Below are 19,330 nucleotides of genomic sequence, written 5' to 3'. Positions count from 1 at the left end.
AGCTCCCAATGGCCATCCATTTTAATTTCACTTCCCATTCCCATTATGAGACGTCAATCCATGGCCTCCTCTACTGTTGCAATGAAGCCATACTCAGATTGGAAGAATAACACCATATATTCCGTGTGGGTAGCCTCCAACCTGATGGCATGATTTCTCGAACTTCCGGTAATGCTCCCCTGCCCTATCCTTCACCATTCCTCATCTCCTTTTCCCTCTCTCACCTTATCTCCTTGCCTGCCCATCGCCTCCCTCTGGTGCTCCTCCCCCTTTTCTTTCTTCCATGGCCTTCTGTCCTCTCCTATTAGATTCCCCCTTCTCTAGTCCTGTACCTCTTTCACCAATCAATTTTCCAGCTACTTACTTCATCCCTCCCCCTCCAGGTTTCACCTATCACCTTGTAGTTCTCTCTCCCCTTTCCCACCTTTTAAATATATTCCTTAATTTTTTTTTCTCCAGTCCTGTCAAAGCACCTCAGCCTGAAACGTCAACTGTTTACTCTTTTCCATAGATGCTGCCTGACCTGCTGCATTCCTCAAGCGTTTTGTTGTGTTGCTTTGGATTTCCAGCATCTGCAGATTCTCTCTTGCTTGTGACTGTAGCACCTTCACCAGTTTCACTGGCAGTTCATTCAATGATACACACTACCCTCTGCGTAAAGAAATTGCCCGTCATGTGTCCTGTGAACCTTTCCCCTTTTACCTTAAACCTGCACCTTCTAGTTTTTGATGCCCTTTCCATGGACTGTGTGCATTCACCCAATCTATGCACCTCTAACATCATCTGCGGTGAAGGGGAAAGATGACAATATCACGGCCTATCAAGCAGAAAGAGAAATGTTGAGTTGAATGTTACAGGTTCACAAGATTACATCAGAACTTGAGGAAAATGGGGGAAAACACTGTCTTTGACCTCCTAAACACTTCCAGTGAAGCCCAATACAAACTGGAGACTCAGCCCTCAGGCCTCCGTATTGAATTGATTTATTCCATGTAAGTAGTCTACCAAGATACAAAGTCATCCATCTATCAGTCACAGCATGGAAACAGGCCCTGCAGCCCAATTCCTCCTTCCAACTATGAAGCCTTTCTGAGCTGGTCCCATTTGCTTATAAACAACCCATGTCCATTTAAACTTTTCCAATCTATGCACTGCCCAAATATCTTTAAAACACTGCAATTGTAATCTCCTCTGGCAGCTTGATCCATACTCACAGCACCGTCTGTGTGAAAAGCTTGCTTGTCAGGTCCCCGCTAAATCTTCTTCCTTTTCCTCAATCCTTGGCCCTCTAGCTTGAGACTCCCCTGCCCTGGGGAAAATGACTCTGGCCCCTCACCTTATCCATCACATGCCTCTCGTCAGTTTGTATACCTGCATCAGGTTACCCCCCAGCTTCCTACATTCCAGGCCTATCCACTCTCATTATAACCAAAGACAAGCAGCACCAGCAAAACAAAAGCTCAAAATATCAGCAGAGGCTGGAAATCCAAAGCACACACTCAAAATGCTGGTCAGGCAGCATTCATGAACAGTTGACGTTTCAGGTCGAGACCTTCTCTCCACTTCCTTTCCAGACCTGAAGGGTCTTGGCCTGAAACGTCAACTGTTTGTTCATTTCCATGGATGCTGATGGCCCCAGCAAAATCCTTGTGATGATATGAACTCAGTGTTTCCCTCCCTACAGATGTTACCTGATCTGCTGGGTACTTGCAAAGTTCACATTACCAGCATATTGTTGCTTTCTGTTTCTCATTCATCTCCCTCCGGAAAGATCAACAATGATCTATTAACTAAACAGCACTCAAAGCAATTTCCCTCAAGAGGACCACAAACTTGTCATTGGGTTTGGAGCCTTGTATGCCTCAATGACCCAGAGAGCAGTGTTGGCTGGAGTCAGGCCTTTATGCTTTGGCTCTTGATAGGGTCACCCATGCTAAACAGGTCAAAGGGTAGAAACCAGACTAAGAGTGTTCTCCAGGGTCGGGGGTTCAGCTCAGGGCTAACAACCCTGACTGGTAAAACGAAATTGTTATGGAAATAGCAATGAGGAATCTTTCTACATCTGTCTGTGGCAGTACGGACTGACAGAGATGGAGGACCTTCACTGCTGCCTTAAGTACCAGTGCATAATGAGTAGTAAGTACCCCAAGCAATTGTGTCTCACAGTACGAGGAACATGAGATCTGAACCTTGCATGCTGTCTGTGTGGAGTCTGCTTGTTTTTCATGTGACAGGGAGATTTCCCACTGCAAATTCCATGCAAACAGAACTGATGCTTGGACCCTGGAGCTGTGAGACAGCAGCACCAACTACTCTGTCATCACAGAATTATCAGCTTGAAGCCGGCCTAGGCCAGATAGGTCAAATGGAATTGAGTCATCATAAGAGATTCCTTTTTTTCCCATCCTTTCCTCCTTTCTGTGCCTTAAAACATGCTTGTTCTCTCACTTTTTCTCCATTCTGAAGGAAGAAGATTGACCTGCAACATTTGCTGACCTGACCTGCTGAGTACATTAACCATTTTCTGTTTTAATTCCAGGGGAAAAAATTATCCAGCAATTTTCATGCTCTTTTCAGAACATCTAGATCACTTTACAGCAAATGAAATGCTTTGGATACAATAATAGTAAACATGGTAACTTATTCACACACACTAAGCACTAACATCAGAGAAATTATTGCATGTCTGCAATACTAGCCCTTCCATGCACAACCTACTTCCTTAGCTTCACCAATGACCCTTGTACTTTCAACTGTATGTTCTTGTCCTCAGACATTTCCTTGTACAATCTCTCCCTCACTCACTTCACCTTTAAGACATCCACAGAACCTACCTCCATGACCTGAGATCTCGTTGTAAGACTCACTGTCAAATTTTCTTTGATGAAGTTCTATGATAATGTGGTAAGGGACCACATATGGCTGTTGCAAACCCTTGATGTTTAATCAGAGGTTTGGTGCACTATTAATACGGCAGCTTTCGAAAAGTGGGAAGATTTTTTCTTACCCAGTGTTCTTTCTCCAGTAGGATCAACTTCCTGGGCCATTTTCAAGGCCTCTGTGGTCGCTATGTCAACGTTACATGGTATGACAACAAGGTTAATAGTCTTATCCTCCTTAATGTAGGAACTAATTAGCTGCTTGATCTAAACGAAGAATGAGGAAACTTAATTCACCCAACAAATTGATTGATTGATTTAATATTTACAATTTTTCTCCATCTCTTTAAACAGAAATGCAACACTCAATGTGCTCATGGCAGAGAAGAAGTTCAACAATATGATTCATTATCTTTCAATGTTAGTTGGCATATTGGAAATTTTTATCTGTTTCTTGTCCAGATTGGGACCAGTTGGGTTCAGCTGGAATGGTTTGAAGAAGGCACCCCTAATGAAACACTAACAGCTCACTTCTGGACAGAAGGAGAAGATGTCGCCATTTTGGAATAAATTGTGTAGTTGAAATGTAAGCAACATCTTTAGAAAGGACCTAAAAGTGGATGGAAAAATGCAGAGCATGTGACATAGAAGATCAATATCCGAAGAGCAGATAGATGAAGTGAACAGTTAACAAAAGGGGTATTAATTCCCAACATAGATTGAGAGATTGCTTTGCCGAGCACCTTTGCTGCATTTGCCACAAAAAGCAGCGTCTCCTGGTGGCCACCCATTTCAATTCTACTTCCCATTCCCATTAAAACCTGTCAGTCCATGGCCTCCTCTACTGCCGCAATGAGGCCACACTCAGGTTGGAGGAGAAATAACTTATATTCCACCTAGGTAGCCTCCAACCTGATGGCAACACCTTATATTCCGTCTGGGTAGCCTCCAACCTGATGGCATAAAGATCAATTTGAAGAACTTTTCGTAATTCCCCCTCCAACTTCACCATTCCTGTTTCCCTCTCTCACCTTATCTCCCATCAACTCTCTCTGGTGTTCCTCCCCCTTCCCTTTCTTCCATGCCCTTCTGTCCTCTCCAATCAGATTGTCCTTTCTCCAGCCCTTTATTTCTTCCACCAATCAACTTCCCAGCTCTTAACTTCACCCTTCCCCCCCACCCAGATTCACCTATCAACTACCACCTTGTACTTATTCCTCCCCTCCCTCCCCACCTTCTTACTCTGACTTTTCCCCTCCCTTTCCTGTCCTGATGAAGGGACTCAGCCCAAAATGTTGACTGTTTACTCTTTTCCATAGATGCTGCCCAGCCTGCTGAGTTCCTCCAGCATTTGGTGTGCGTGGCTTTGGGTTTCCAGTATCTGCAGAATTTCTTCATATTTGTATTGACTGTTTCCCCAGTGGCTTTCTGGCCTTCTGAGAACTTATGTATTGTCTATTTGAGAAAGAAGAAAAGAGCAAGGGGGCAAGACATAAAGTGAGGAACAAGAGAAATGTGGAGAAAGCAGACAAGAGGAATGGAGAGAGATGACTAGTAGGAGTGAAAGAAGAGGAACAAAATGTGAGGACAAGCTTCACCTACAACACAAGGATGAGTGGGAAGAAAGAATAACAGATATGCTCAGGTGTGAAATAAACTCTCCCTTTAATTTGCTGTAAATAGAAAGTTCAAGTAGCTGACTGGGATCCAGAGATTACATTCTCACATAATAATTTCCTACCGCACAGCCAGTTTCTGCCTTACTTGGTCTCCAATATCCCGTGGCTGGTTACCAACAGCAACCCTAGTGATGCCTGGAAGGTCGATTAACGTGAGGTCAGGGATGTTGTCGGACTCCACCTCCAGACTGATGAGCTCGGAGCTGATTCCCAGGTTCCCGCCGGCCATGGTGTCCTGAGCTATGACCCAAACAAACCCATTATCAGATTCACTGCACAACTACAAGGATTCTGCAAAGAGACACATCCCTCTGGTGGCAACCCCACCAGACAAGTAAAGAACGTGAAGCAACACACATCAAAGTTGCTGGTGAACGCAGCAGGCCAGGCAGCATCTCTAGGAAGAGGTACAGTCGACATTTCGGGCCGAGACCCTTCGTCAGGACTAAATGAAAGAAAAGATAGTAAGAGATTTGAAGGTGGGGTGTGGGAGATCGAAAATGATAGGAGAAGACAGGAGGGGGAGGGATGGAGCCAAGAGCTGGACAGGTGATTGGCAAAAGGGATATGAGATGATCATGGGACAGGAAGCCCAGGGAGAAAGAAAACGGGGGGGGGGGAACCCAGAGGATGGGCAAGGGGTATAGTGAGAGGGACAGAGGGAGAAAAAGGAGAGAGAGAGAAAAATGATGTGTGTATATAAATAAATAACGGATAGAGTACGAGGGGGAGGTGGGGCATTAGCGGACGTTTGAGAAGTCAATGTTTAAGCCATCAGGTTGGAGGCTACCCAGACGGAATATAAAGTGTTGTTCCTTCAACCTGAGTGTGGCTTCATCTTTACAGTGGAGGAGGCCGTGGATAGACATATCAGAATGGGAATGGGACATGGAATTAAAATGTGTGGCATGAACATTGACTTCTCAAACTTCCGCTAATGCCCCACCTCCCCCTCGTACCCCATCCGTTATTTATTTATATACACACATTCTTTTTCTCTCTCTCCTTTTTCTCCATCTGTCCCTCTCACTATACCCCTTGCCCATCCTCTGGGTTTCTCCCCCCCTCCCCCTTTTCTTTCTCCCTGGGCCTCCTGTCCCATGATCCCCTCATATCCCTTTTGCCAATCACCAGTCCAGCTCTTGTCTCCATCCCTCCCCCTCCTGTCTTCTCCTATCATTTTGGATCTCCCCCTCCCCCTCCCCCTCCCACTTTCAAATCTCTTACTAGCTCTTCCTTCAGTTAGTTCTGATGAAGGGTCTCGGCCTGAAACGTCAACTGTACCTCTTCCTAGAGATGCTGCCTGGCCTGCTGCGTTCACCAGCAACTTTGATGTGTGTTGCTTAAATTTCCAGCATCTGCAGAATTCCTCGTGTTTGCGTAAAGAACGTGAAGGCCTGAATTCAAATCCTGCTGAGACAGCTGTGGAGTTCAAAAGGAGACAATTAAGTAAATCGGGAATCAGGAGGGTGGTTCAGCCGCATTTATTCGGGGAAGGGAAAGCCCAGGTCTGACCTTTAAAGCAACATGCTATCATACACCAGGGAAAAGGCCCTTTGGCCCACAAAATCAAGGTTGGATAACTCAGGGTTGTTTTCTCTGGAATGGCAGAGGCTGCAGGGAGCCCTAATGTAAGTTTATAAAATTACAAGAGGCAAAAATGAACAACTAGTATCTTTATCTCAGGATCAGAAAGTTTCATACCAGAGGATAGGCTTTTAAGATGAGAGGGGGTAAGTTGAAAGGAGATGGGTGGGTCAAGTATTTTATTTTACACAGAGAGTGCAGGGTTCCCAGAATGCAGTGCCTGGGATGATGGTTCAGGCAAACAAGATAAAGGTGTTTAAGATGGTCTTAGATAAGCAAGTGAATATGTTGAGAATGTTGAAATATGGGCCAGGTGTCAACAGAAGGGATTTAGCGTCATTAACTTCAACTGTTTGGCACAACATCGCGGGTGGAATGCTTTGTTTGTGTGCTGTACTGTTCTCATAATGTTCTATAAGTCCATGCTGACCATCAGTTACCAGTTTACATTTACTTTATTGCATAGAACATAGAACAGTTCTGCACCGTACCGACCCTTTGGGCCACAATGTTGTGCCAATCTTTTAACCCACTCCAAGATCAACCTAACCCTTCCCTCCCACATAGGCCTCCATTTGTTTTTCACCCGTGTGCCTACTAAACCTCCAATCTACTACATCTAGCAAGATCAACAACACCCTGGCGAAGCTACTGACCCAGCTGGAGACCACCGTGCCAGAACTGCTTCTTAAACTCCGGACCGCACCTGGACCCGACCAGCGAGGCCTGGTCCGAGGCCCACCACGTTCCCGGAGACCCGTGGCCTGCTACCGTGCCAGAGAGCTTGGAGACACGGCCCATTTCGACCAGCACCTCTCCAGAGCAGACGACCACGCTGAAGTGACGGCGGAGACCTTAAGGTGCCCCAGACACTTCCCCGGAGCGACCACCGTAAAGCCCCATTGGTGGCCATGCACAGTTGCCGGAAGTGCGGCCTCCACCGCTGACCTCAGAAATCGAGCCCGAGGCTCGGCTGGAGCAGAGGCCTCTGCAACTGTGACTTGGCTTACGGACTTGTTTCAGCCAGCAGCCCGGCCCTCCGGGATTAAGTGTCGGCTTCAGGGCCCGACCCAATCAACAGCCCGGGCCCCCGGCAGCTGTAAGTGGCAGCAGAGCCTTCCCCGTCACTCGGCCCGACCCGGAGCGCCAGACGACATGACCCGCCGATCGATCAATCCCCACAGGACGCGTCCACCAACATCAAACAGCTGACAACAACACACTGTATCGATGGAAACCTGGAAAGATGCAATATTTACTGAGGAAGTGTGGGAAAAGAGCTGGGCTGCTGGTCAGATTGGAGATGAGGGGATTCACGGTCCCTATGCCCTCATTCTACTAGTTAATGTCCAAGCCATAGAGAACAAGGTGGATGATCTTAAAGGGAGACTCACCTACTGCAGGGAGATGCAGAACTGCTGTGTATTCTGTTTCACCGAGATCTGGCTCTCCCCTGCAACCCCCGACTGTGCCATCCGACCGGAGGGATTTTCGATCCATCGGATGGACTGCACAGCGTCTTCGGGCAAGACGAGGGGAGGTGGTGTCTGCCTACTGATCAACACTGCGTGGTGCTCGGACACGGTGGCACTGACAAGCTCCTGCAGCCCGGACCTGGAATACCTGTTGGTGAAGTGTCGTCCCTACTATCTACCATGGAAATTCACCTTGGTCATACTGACAGCGGTCCACATTCCCCCCCAGGCGGACGTGGAGTGTGCTCTGAACGTACTGTATGCCAACATCAGTGAACTTGAGACCAGGTATCCGGAGGCTTTGCTCATTACAGCCAGGGACTTTAACCAGGCCAACCTCAGAAAGGAGCTGCTAAAGTTATACCAACATGTCTCCTGCCCCACTAGAGGCCCGAATATACTTGACCACTGCTACACAGCAGTCAAGGATGCCTACCGTTCTGTCCCACGACCTCACTTTGGAAAATCGGATTATCAGGCCATACTCCTCCTCCTGGCTTACAAACAGAAACTGAAGTGGGAGGTCACGGTGTCAAAAGTAGTGTCGCGTTGGACGGAGGAAACGGATGAGGGCCTCCGTGACTGCTTTGAATCGGAGGACCGGTTAGTATTCAAGGACTTGGCAGCTAACCTCGATGAGTATGCCTCAGCTGTCATGGACTTTATTTGGAAATGCACGGAGGACTGTGTTGAGTATAAGAACACAATAAATATAAACATAAATGCAATCCTAAAAACTACAAAGCACAAGTAACTGTTATACACTGTCCATGGGGAATGAAGGGTGCTGAGGGGCTGAGGAAAGGAGTAACTGAAGTAGGGTTAGTGATGATGGGGTGTGGGTCAGTGGTGGAGCTGTTGATCAGCCTGATAGCTTGGGGAAAGTAAATATTTCTGAGTCTAGTGGCTCTGGTGTGGATGCTGTATAGCCTTCTCCCTGATGGGAATGGGACAAACAGCCCATGGGCAAGAGTTAAGGAGATCAAGAGGAAAAAAATTATGAGAACATGAGTTGGGCTTGAAGTATCAGTTCCCATGTTACAAAACTCAGAATTACTGTACATAATTATAATTATACTGTATATGATTATAATCAAACAACGTGGAATAGACAAGGCATGTCATAGCTGTGATCCAGCAGTTACACAATTTCAACCGACCTTTTAGAATTTCTTTGCCCACTTCAGATGGGCCCGACAGTTCTTTGCTGTAGTTGTTGTAACTGATTTTGGCCGTCCATGTATTCTGCACCTCGGTATGCTTCAGCTTCAGTTCCAAAGGACATCTAGTCACAATACCTACCAAATAAACAGAAATGACAGTGTCAGGCTTGCAATAATCAGAAAGGAGACGGGCATTCACAGAGGTTCGGGTGGGGCAGGATGTGGGTGTCAGAGGATGAGTACTTTTGGTCTGCTACTGACTGTCATTTTCGTTACTAAAATAGGATTAATACTAACCAAAAATGAAAAGAATAACTGACTTCCTTATTTCCCTTTAGAAATCTTCAGGCATAACCTATTCAGACCCTCAAATGCTTACTAGGTCTCAAGATTATTCCTGTTGTTTTATCATCTCTAGTACATTATTACCAACAAGAATCTACCAGTCTATAACTGAGGGCTAAGTTCCAGCTTTCTCATTATCCTTACCACAAGAGCTTTTGCAGATGCTAGAAAACCGGAGTAACACACACAAAATGCAAGCCAGGCAGCATCTATGGAGATGAACAAGTAGTCAATTATCAGGGTGCAGGCAATTATGGTCTATCCGTGTCCATGACCGTTCTTGGCAAATGTTCTTACCGATGTGGGTTGCCATTGTTTTCCTCTAGCTGCAAAGAGTTGTAGAATTAGTCAGCCCTGTCATGGGCATGGACCTCTATAGTACCCAAGACATCTTCAAGGAGTGGGGTCAAAAAGATGATGTCCATCATTGAGGACCCCACCACCCAAGACAGCTCTCTTCTCATTGTCAGCATCAGGAAGGAGGTACAGAAGCCTGAAGGCGCACACACAATGATTCAGGAACAGCTTCTTCCCCTCTGCCATCCGATTCCCAAAGGAACATTGAACCCATGAACACCACCTCATTACTTTTCTATCTATTTCTGTTTTAGCACCACTTATTTAATTTAACTAATATATATACACACACTGTAATTAATTTTTTTACTATATTATCACATATTGCATTGTATTGCTACTGCAAGGTTAATGAATTTCATGACATATGACAGTGATATTAAACCTGATTCTTATCTGCCTTAAGTAGATAGCTTTGGTAAACCTCGATTAAATTTGTTCAAAGGGACTGAGTACTTTTCTTACCACTGCCTCTGGGTAGACCGATCCCAGAAAGTGCCTCAAGGACGGAGCTTTTTCCAGAGCTTTGATCTCCAATTACTGCGATGGCTGGAAGAGACAGATCCTTTTCCAAACCCAATGCTCTCAGCTTGTCAATGAGGTCAATGCAAGGTCGCACTCTCTTTTCATATTGATCGTACAGCACTGCATCGCTTTCCTGAGGCAAGAAACATTGGACCATAGGGTGAGGTACACTTCATAAAGTAATTTTTCTCTGTGCCAAAAGATGTACTTGAAGTCAAGTAATAGTGTTCATAATCTCGAATTATCCCAAAGAACTTCACTGGCAATAAAGCATCTATGCAGTATTGTGGATAGGACAGCATGGCAGTTATGAATTTGTTTGTGGAGAGCTGGGCCACTGATGGTGATCATCTAAAGGTCATGGGTTAAGGATGAAAGGTGAAATGTTTAACGGAGCATGAGAGGAAACTTTTTTACTCAAAGGGTGGTGAAAATGTGGAATGAGCTGCCAGCAGGAGGGGTAAATGCGGATTTAATTTCAATATTTAAAAGAAATTTAGATATATATGTAGATAGGAGGGCTATGGTCTGGACACAGGTCAATGGGACTAAGCAGAATAATAGTCAAGCACAGACCAGATTGACTAAAAGGCCTGTTTCTGTGTTGTAGTGTTCTATGACTTGATCATGAAGTTAACTTTCACCATTTTAGCTGGTGTATAAATTATGAGTGAGGAGACAACTTTAAATGTAAATTTTAATTCAATTCTAGATAGAGTATGAATTTATTTGGAAAGCTCCAAGTTCAATATATATTTCACTCATTGCTTACAACCTTCCCTCGTAGGAACATAAGAATATAAGAAAGTAGGAACAGGAGCCAGCTACTTGGATCTTTAAGCCTGCTGCACCATTCCGTAGATCATGGCTGAACTGTCCCAGGCTCCATCTCCTCTTCTGCACCACTTACCCAAAGTTCTCAGTTCCGTGACCTTTCAGGAAAACCATCCCACTCTACTTTTTAAATATCACAGCTCAAACGCAATCTATATTAATTGAACTTGATCTCTAGTGGTTTAGCCTTCACAACCTTCTTGGGTAGAGAATTTCATGCATTTAATTTGTTCCTCTACATGTTAGTTTTAAATGACTGCTCCGTAATCTTGTAACCATGTTTCCTTGTCTGAGATTCTCTCATTAAAGAATTCATCTCCACATCTATCCTAAGGATTGTATAGATTCTTCTAAATTCCAAGAAATGTAGATCTAATTTCTTTAGTCACTCTCATCCTAGAAAATGGCCCGATGAGTCATTTTTGGACCACCTTCAATGTCAGTATATCCTTTTAATAAATAAGGGGACTAGAATTATGTACAGAGCTCCAGGTGTGGCCTCACTAGCACTATATGCAATTTCAACAACACTGCTTCATTTCTAAACTCCAACCTTCTTGGAATCGAGGTCAGTATGCCATTTATCTTCCTATTCATATGGTGCAACTATCTGCTCATTTCTGCAAATTGTGCATGAGTACACTGAAACCTCTCTGCACTTCATCCACCTTCAATGCCTCTCCACTGCTTTTGGATTTGTCTTTCTGAAGAGCATAACCTCACACTTTCCCACACTGAACTCCATTTGCCAAGTATTCACCCATTCAACCAGCCTGTCTGTATCTGGTTGCAGAGTTGTGATATCTGCTTGTTACATCCTCAGTGAACTTCAGTAAATTTGTCAGACGTGATTTACTTTTCATACATTAACTGGTACGTTGCTGAACTGTGGGAAGAAACTGGAGCACAGGCAGGAAAACCACGTGGTTCACAGGGAGAACGTACAAGCCCCTTTCAGCCAGCGCCAGAATTAAACCTGAACTGCGATGCCCCAAGCTGTAATAGCATCATGCTAACCACTACGCTGCCATACCTATTTATTTATTTATCATCATTATTATTATTTTGCTTTTCTTTTTGTATTTGCACTACTTGTCATCTTTTCCACATTGGTTGGTTGTCCATCTTTGGTTGTGCATAGTTTTTCATTGATTCTATTGTGTTTCTACTGTGAATGCCCACAAGAAAATGAATTTCAGGGTAGTATTTGGTGATGTATATGTATTTTGATAATAAATTTACTTTGAACTAAGTGAAAACGCAATAATATTTGCAGACCCACCAAATTATTAGCATGTGTGTCCATTGATGGAAGAAAGGAATCCTTGTTCGTCTCCTGAGAGTTTTGTACATGGCTTTGCTCTGAAAGGCAGAAGGGGAAATGCAACAGACATGGTCAATCAACATTCCTGAGAGTTAAGCAAGTGTTTTCTATCATAGTCCTATAAAGGAAAGGATGAGGTCAGAATATATGCCAAAATTATTTGGAAATATGTCAGAATTATATTAGTGGCTAGTGTACTGGAACAAATCTCCCAAGCCAGGAAATGGTGACCAAATGACACAAGATCAAAACTCACCATTTGCAGCTACATTTAACATCATTTACTTAAACCCACAAGTGGAATTTGCTATTCTTACCTTCTCCTTCTTCTCAGCAGTCTTTTGCAGTGAATAATGACTCCAAGTCAAGGTACTTATGTGTGTATTCTTTCAGTGTGGGACAGCTCTTGGAAACCAGCTAGCATATGGTCCTGATGGAGTGAGGTTTTTGTCCAAGATGATGTACCTTATCTACACATTGATAGGCATACATAAGTTCAAATAAGTCCCCTTCTCCATTCCTTCCTCCCAGACTGCTATGACCCTGCCTTGGGCACCTGGATCCTGGACTTCCTGAGGACCTGAGTCACCCCAACCACAGTCTATTCCAGCTGGTAACATCCAGGAAATGGTACCGCAACATAAAAGCCAGGACCAACAGGCACTGGGACAGCTTCTTCCACCAGGCCATCAGACTGATTAACTCACGCTGATTTGAGTGTATTTCTATGCTACAGACTGTTCTATTAATTATAAATTATTATAAATTACTATGATTGCACATTGCACATTTAGACAGAGACATAACATAACATATCATAAAGATTTTTACTCGTGTATGTGAAGGATATAAGAAATAAGGTCAATTCATTCATTCATTAAAAATGTGCTAGTTAGGGTTAGAATTTGAATTTACTTTGAGATGGTACAAGTAGCCTGACAGATATTTATAAAATTCATCATCGTTATGTGCTATGTCATATGACAAAGGCAATTATTGTATTTGACCATGATTGTTCTTGGCAAATTTTTCTACAGAAGCAGTTTGCCATTGTCTTCTTCTGGGCAGTGTCTTTACAAGATGGGTGACCCCAGACATTATGAATACTCTTCAGAGATTGTCTGTGGTCACATAACCAGGACTTGAGATATGCATCAGCTGCTCACACGACCATCCACCACCTTCTCCCATGGCTTGACATGGCCCTGATCCGGGGATGGGGGGGTTAAGCAGGTGCTACACTTTGCATAATGGTGATCTGCAGGCCAGCAGAGGGAAAGAGAGCCTTACTCCTTCTTTGGTAGAGATTTATGTCCACCCTGCCACCCCAATGTGTAAAATTATTGAGAGGCATAGATAATTAGGGCAGACATAGTTTTTCTCCCGACATGGAAATGTCAGATACTGGAGATCTTGGCTTCAAGGTGAGAAGAGGAAAGTTTAAATATTTGTGAGGCAAATTGTTTTACACAGAGAGTGGTAGATGCCTTGAACACACTGCCAGGGTAGAGGTAGAAGCAGATATGATAGCTATGAAGAAGAGGCATTTAGCTAAACTTATGAACAGGCAGGGAATGGACAGCTATAGTCCATGTGCAGGCAGATGTGAATAGATTAATTTGGCATCATGGTCCGGAGCCTAAGATTCTGTTTCTGTGCTGATTTATGCTCTTTCTCATTTCCTAATATCCCAGAGTTAGGCCTCTTCTCAGATTCCTGCTATCTATGCAACATATTTCAGATCTACTTAAGTATGCTTTGGAATGTTTTGATTATCATTTTTCTCTTTCACTTTAGGTATATCAAAACTTAAAGTGAAATGTTTGCATCGAATTAAATCAGCAAGGATTGTACTGGTGGCAGCTCTGGCAGCAATATAGCACACCCACGACTGAATAACCCAAACCCGTAGGTCTCTTGAATATGGGAGGAAATCTCACATGGTCATGAGGGAGAATATACAAACTTACAGACTGTAGTGGGAATCAAACTCTGATCTTACAGTGGGCACAGTAATAGTTACGCTATCTCCTCTGGCATCTCTCATTAACAAGGTTTTTTCACTCACAGGACTGCTACCCACTGGATGTAGTCTATTTTTTGTTTTTTGCACCGTTCTCTATAAACTCTAGACTGACAATCCCAGGAGATCAGCAGTTTCTGAGATACGGAAACCTCCCCATCTGGCACCAACAATCAGTCCACAGTCAAAGTTAGTCATTCTTATGTTTGATCTGAACTTCAAATGGATCTCTTGACCGTGTCTGCATGCTTTCCTGAGTTTCTGTCACATGATTGGCAGGTTAGATATTGCATTAATGAACATAAGTACATGTGTACCTAATAAAGTGGCCATGGGGTGTAGGTTCTAATATTGCCACTAATCAGTGGTAAACTCATGATTGATTTAAGCATTCAAACAACACAGAAATAGGTTTTTTGTTGTAAAATATGATGCTTTGAAAACCAGGAAAATGCTCTGTCCTGCATTGACAAAACCTCGTTGTATCAAGTTCCATCTGTTCTAGAACCACCTGGACTGTACATTTGAAGGTTGAATATCAAAAATTACTGATGCTGTACATCTAAAATAAAGCAGAACATTGATCTTGCATTTCTCCAGGCAGCAAGCCTACTGGACTTGTGTTCCCAGCTGCCCTCTCATCCCAGTGCTGATCAGGTCTGAGCTGAGAAAGTGAGAGATTGGTGAACCATTATTTAGAACGTAGAACAGTACAGGACAAGAACAGACAATAAGGCTCACAATGTTGTGCCAAACCAGCTAAAAAGCAAATCAAAACCACCTGAACACTATTCCCTCATACCTACACAATGCCCATATCCCTCCAATATATCCTCTCCCACCATACCAGGCAGTGCATTCCAGTCATCCACCACTCTCTGAGTAAAAACCTCATCCCTCACATCCCCTGTCACCCTCAGTGCATGCCCTCCGGTGTTAGACATTTCAGTCCTGGGAAATAGATAACCCTGTCTACCCTACACATCTCATAATCTTATAAACCAATTTCCCTCGGGATCAATAAAGTATGACTATGACTAAACCTCTGTCAGATCTCCCCTGCCTTTGACACTCCAGAGAAAACAACCCATAATCTCATCTCATAATCTTATAAACCAATTTCCCTTGGGATCAATAAAGTATGACTATGACTATGACTTTGACTAAACCTCTGTCAGATCTCCCCTGCCTTTGACACTCCAGAGAAAACAACCCATAATCTCATCTCATAACCTTATAAACCAATTTCCCTCGGGATCAATAAAGTATGACTATAACTATGACTATGACTATGACTAAACCTCTGTCAGATCTCCCCTGCCTTTGACACTCCAGAGAAAACAACCCAAGTTTATCCAGCCTCTCATGATCGCACATGCCCTCTAAACTTGGCAGCATCCTGGTAAACCTCTTCTGCACCCTCTCCAAAGCCCCAGCATCCTTCCTATAGTGGGGCAACCAGAACTCACATATGCCTCACATATTCATAGACACACACACACATTCTGTCATAAGCTTAGTGACAATTTCACAACTGTCTGTGCAATAGAGACATGCTCACAATAATATACAATCATTGGATGCTTTATGAGGTATAGGGGGTACTGACTAAAGTGGGCACTGAGAGTACAGTATGTTCAGGGTCTTTTGCTGCTGTAGCCCAGCCACTTCAAGGTTCGACATGTTGGGTTCTTCTGCACACCACAGAGTCATAGAAAAGTACAGCACAGAAACAGGCCTTTTGGCCCATCTAGACCATACCGAACCATTTAACCTGCCTACTCCCATTGATCTGCAGTGGGGACATAGCCCTCCATACCTGTACCATCCAGGTACTTATCCTAACTTCTACTGAACATTGAGATCGCATGCACCACTTGGGCTGCCAGCTCGTTTCACGACTCTCTGAGTGAACAAGCTTCCCCTCATGTTCCCCTTAAACATTTCACCTGTCACCCTTAACCCATGACCTCTAGCTGTAGTCCCATCCAACCTCAGTGGAAAAAGCCTGCTTGCATTTACCCTATCTATACCCCTCGTAATTTTGTGTACCTCTAAAATCTCCGCTCCATATTTTATGTTCCAAGGAATAAAGTCCTAAACTATTCAATCTTTCCTTCAGGTCCTTCAGTCCCAGCAACACCCTTGTAAATTATTTACCTTATTTACATATTTCCTGTAGGTAAGGGCCAATGTACCAAAGGTTTTCTTTATGACCCTAGCTACCTGTGACACAACTTTCAATGAATTGTGCACCTTTATTCCCAGATCCCTTTGTTCTACTGCACTCTTCAGTGCCCTACCATTCATTGTGCAAGACCTACTCTAGTTGTTCCTACCACTGTGCAAAACTTTACACTTGTCTGCATTAAATTCCATCTGCTATTTTTCAGCCCATTGTTCCAGCTGGTTCCACATCCCACAGCAACGCATGATAGAAACATAGAAAAATAGAAAATAGGTGCAGGAGTAGGCCATTCGGCCCTTCGAGCCTGCACCGCCATTCAGTACGATCATGGCTGATCATTCAACTCAGAACCCTGCACCAGCCTTCCCTCCATACCCCCTGATCCTTTAGCCACAAGGGCCATATCTAACTCCCTCTTAAATATAGCCAATGAACTGGCCTCAACTGTTTCCTGTGGCAGAGAATTCCACAGATTCACCACTCTCTGTGTGAAGAAGTTTTTCCTAATCTCGGTCCTAAAAGGCTTCACCTTTATCCTCAAACTGTGACCCCTCATTCTGGACTTTCCCAACATCGGAAACAATCTTCCTGCATCTAGCCTTTCCAATCCCTTTAGGATTTTATACGTTTCAATGAGATCCCCCCTCAATCTTCTAAATTCCACTGAGTATAAGCCTAGTTCATCCAGTCTTTCATCATATGAAAGTCCTGCCATCCCAGGAATCAATCTGGTGAACCTTAGTTTTCCCCTCTATTCACTACACCCCCAATCTTGCTGTCATCCGCAAATTTGCTGAACCAGTTTACCACATTATCATCCAGACAATTGATATAGATGACAAACAACAGACCCAGCACCGATCCCTGCGGCACACCACTAGCTACAGGCCTCCTGTCAGGGAGGCAGCCAAATACTATCACTCTCTAAGTTCTCCCACAAAGCCAATGTTCAATCCAATTTACTATCTCATCTTGAATGCTGAGTGACTGGATCATCTTAACCAACCTCCCATGCTGGAACTTGTCAAATGCCTTGCTAAAGTGCATGTAGACAACATCCACTGCCATGTCTTCATCAACTTTCCTGGTACCTTCCTTGAAAATCTCTATACCCTACCTTAATTATGCAGATGACAGTCAGATTTTTATAACAGTGTCAACAAGTGACTATGATCCCATACAATCACTAAAAACCTGTATTGAATAAATCACTGATTGGATGAGCCAAAATTTCCTCCAGTTAAACAGTCCAGCTATACCAAAACCATGGCGAAAGCTGTATCACCAGACGGAGAAACAGCAGTGTTCGAGCTCCTAGCTGGTGTGCTGCAAGGAGACACTCTGGCACCCTACATCTTTACAATCATCCTTGATAATGCTCTACGTCAAGCTACCAAAGATCATGACAAGCTTGGTTTTACCATAAAACCAGGACGAACCAAAAGGGTCAGACCAGTTACGCTCACAGATCTTGATTTTGCAGATGACATAGTCCTGCTCTCTGACCAGATGGAGGAAGCACAGCAGCTACTGACATAAGTGGAAATTGAGTGCAATAAAGTTGGACTTCACCTAAATGCTAAAAAGACAGAGTACATGGCATTTAACTGCGATGAAGGTACTCTCAAGACCGTAAAGAATGATACCATTAAGAAAGTACCTCAGGTTAAGAATGATGAGTTCGGAGAAGGACATAAAGAAACGGAAGACGCTGGCGCAGAGGGCTGTGAGCGAGATGAAGGAAATCTGGAAGTTGAACCTGACCAGAGGGCTTAAAAAGAGGATCTTCATGGCAGTCATAGAGTCCATTCTCACGTACGGATGCGAGACATGGACACTCACCAAGACTATGTAAAAGTCTCTATATGGTTGCTATACACGAATGCTCCGGATGACTCTTGATGTGAGTTGGCAGCAGCACATGATGAACATCGAGCTCTATGATGACCTACCGATGCTCACCACTAAAACCGAGGTAATAAGTCTGCAACTAGTGGGGCACTGTCTACACCACCCCGAGCTACCTGTCAGCCTAGTCATCATATGGGAGCCCAAGCACGGGGGGATGAACCCTGGGGGCCCTCCCAAGACTATGGTCAACATGCTCCTAGAAGACAGCGGCGTGGCTAATGTAGATGAACTGAACACACTGATGAGGGAGAGGGAGAAGTGGAAAGTTTGTTATCGTGCCCAACGCTGGACCCCAGGCCTGAGTCGACGTAGTAGTAGTAATCAAAGAGAAAACTGAAATAGTTGTTTTTGGTGCCAAAAAAGAATGATTAAAAGTCAGTGCTCACTCACAGTCCCTGGCCTTACAGACCACAAACCAATCCAGATACCTTGGTATTTTTATGGACTCGGGGTTAAATTTTAACTGTCATATTAAGACAATTATAAAGTCAGCCTACTACCATCTGAAAAATAGAGCGAGAGTTAAAGGGCTTCTGTCTCAACAAGATCTAGAAAAACTCATCCAAGCAGCTGCAGCTCATTCAGAACGCTGCGCCTAGAATCCTTAGTGAGAACACATCACTCCAGTTCTCAGCTCTCTACACTGGCTTCCTGTCTATCAGAGGATTGACCTTAAAATATTACTACTGTTTACAAAGCACTGAATTGTCTCCGATCTCTTGGTGCATTATGAACCTTCTTGAGCTCTCAGGTCATCTGGGGCAGGTCTGCTTACCTTCCCCAGGGTCAAAACTAAACACAGCGAAGCAGCTTTTCGTTACTATGCTCTACATATCTGAGGATCCAAAGTCTGCCCCAACTTGAAGCTCTTTTAAATTGAGGCTTAAAGCTTTTCTTTTCGCTGTAGCTTTTAATTAGAATCTCCTGCAATGTAACTTCTATTTATCATAGCGATTTTTTGTGTGATTTTCTTCTCTTATTTTAATATTGTCTGAAATCTAATGTTTACCTCTTCCTATAGATGATGCCTGGCCTGTTGC

The 19,330-nt window shown here is 44.0% G+C and overlaps 1 protein-coding gene across 1 annotated transcript in view; it reads right to left on the bottom strand.

The window, feature by feature from the left end:
- Window positions 1-16,876, bottom strand: part of LOC134347870 (interferon-induced GTP-binding protein Mx-like) — a gene marked incomplete at its 5' end in the record, with an annotated part of 42,549 nt that extends 25,673 nt beyond the window's left edge. The window contains 6 exons of the mRNA XM_063050418.1: window positions 3,008-3,146; window positions 4,644-4,798; window positions 8,781-8,918; window positions 9,951-10,143; window positions 12,127-12,206; window positions 16,861-16,876. Of these exons, the coding sequence (XP_062906488.1) occupies window positions 3,008-3,146; window positions 4,644-4,798; window positions 8,781-8,918; window positions 9,951-10,143; window positions 12,127-12,206; window positions 16,861-16,876 (721 nt within the window). The remainder of the gene's footprint in view (window positions 1-3,007; window positions 3,147-4,643; window positions 4,799-8,780; window positions 8,919-9,950; window positions 10,144-12,126; window positions 12,207-16,860) is intronic.
- Window positions 16,877-19,330: the final 2,454 nt, after the last annotated feature.

This window comes from Mobula hypostoma, chromosome 6, assembly GCF_963921235.1.
Source record: "Mobula hypostoma chromosome 6, sMobHyp1.1, whole genome shotgun sequence".
NCBI classification, from domain to species: Eukaryota; Metazoa; Chordata; class Chondrichthyes; order Myliobatiformes; family Myliobatidae; genus Mobula; species Mobula hypostoma.
The sequence above is the reverse complement of the archived record's forward strand: the minus strand, read 5'-3'. Positions and strand labels throughout refer to the sequence as shown.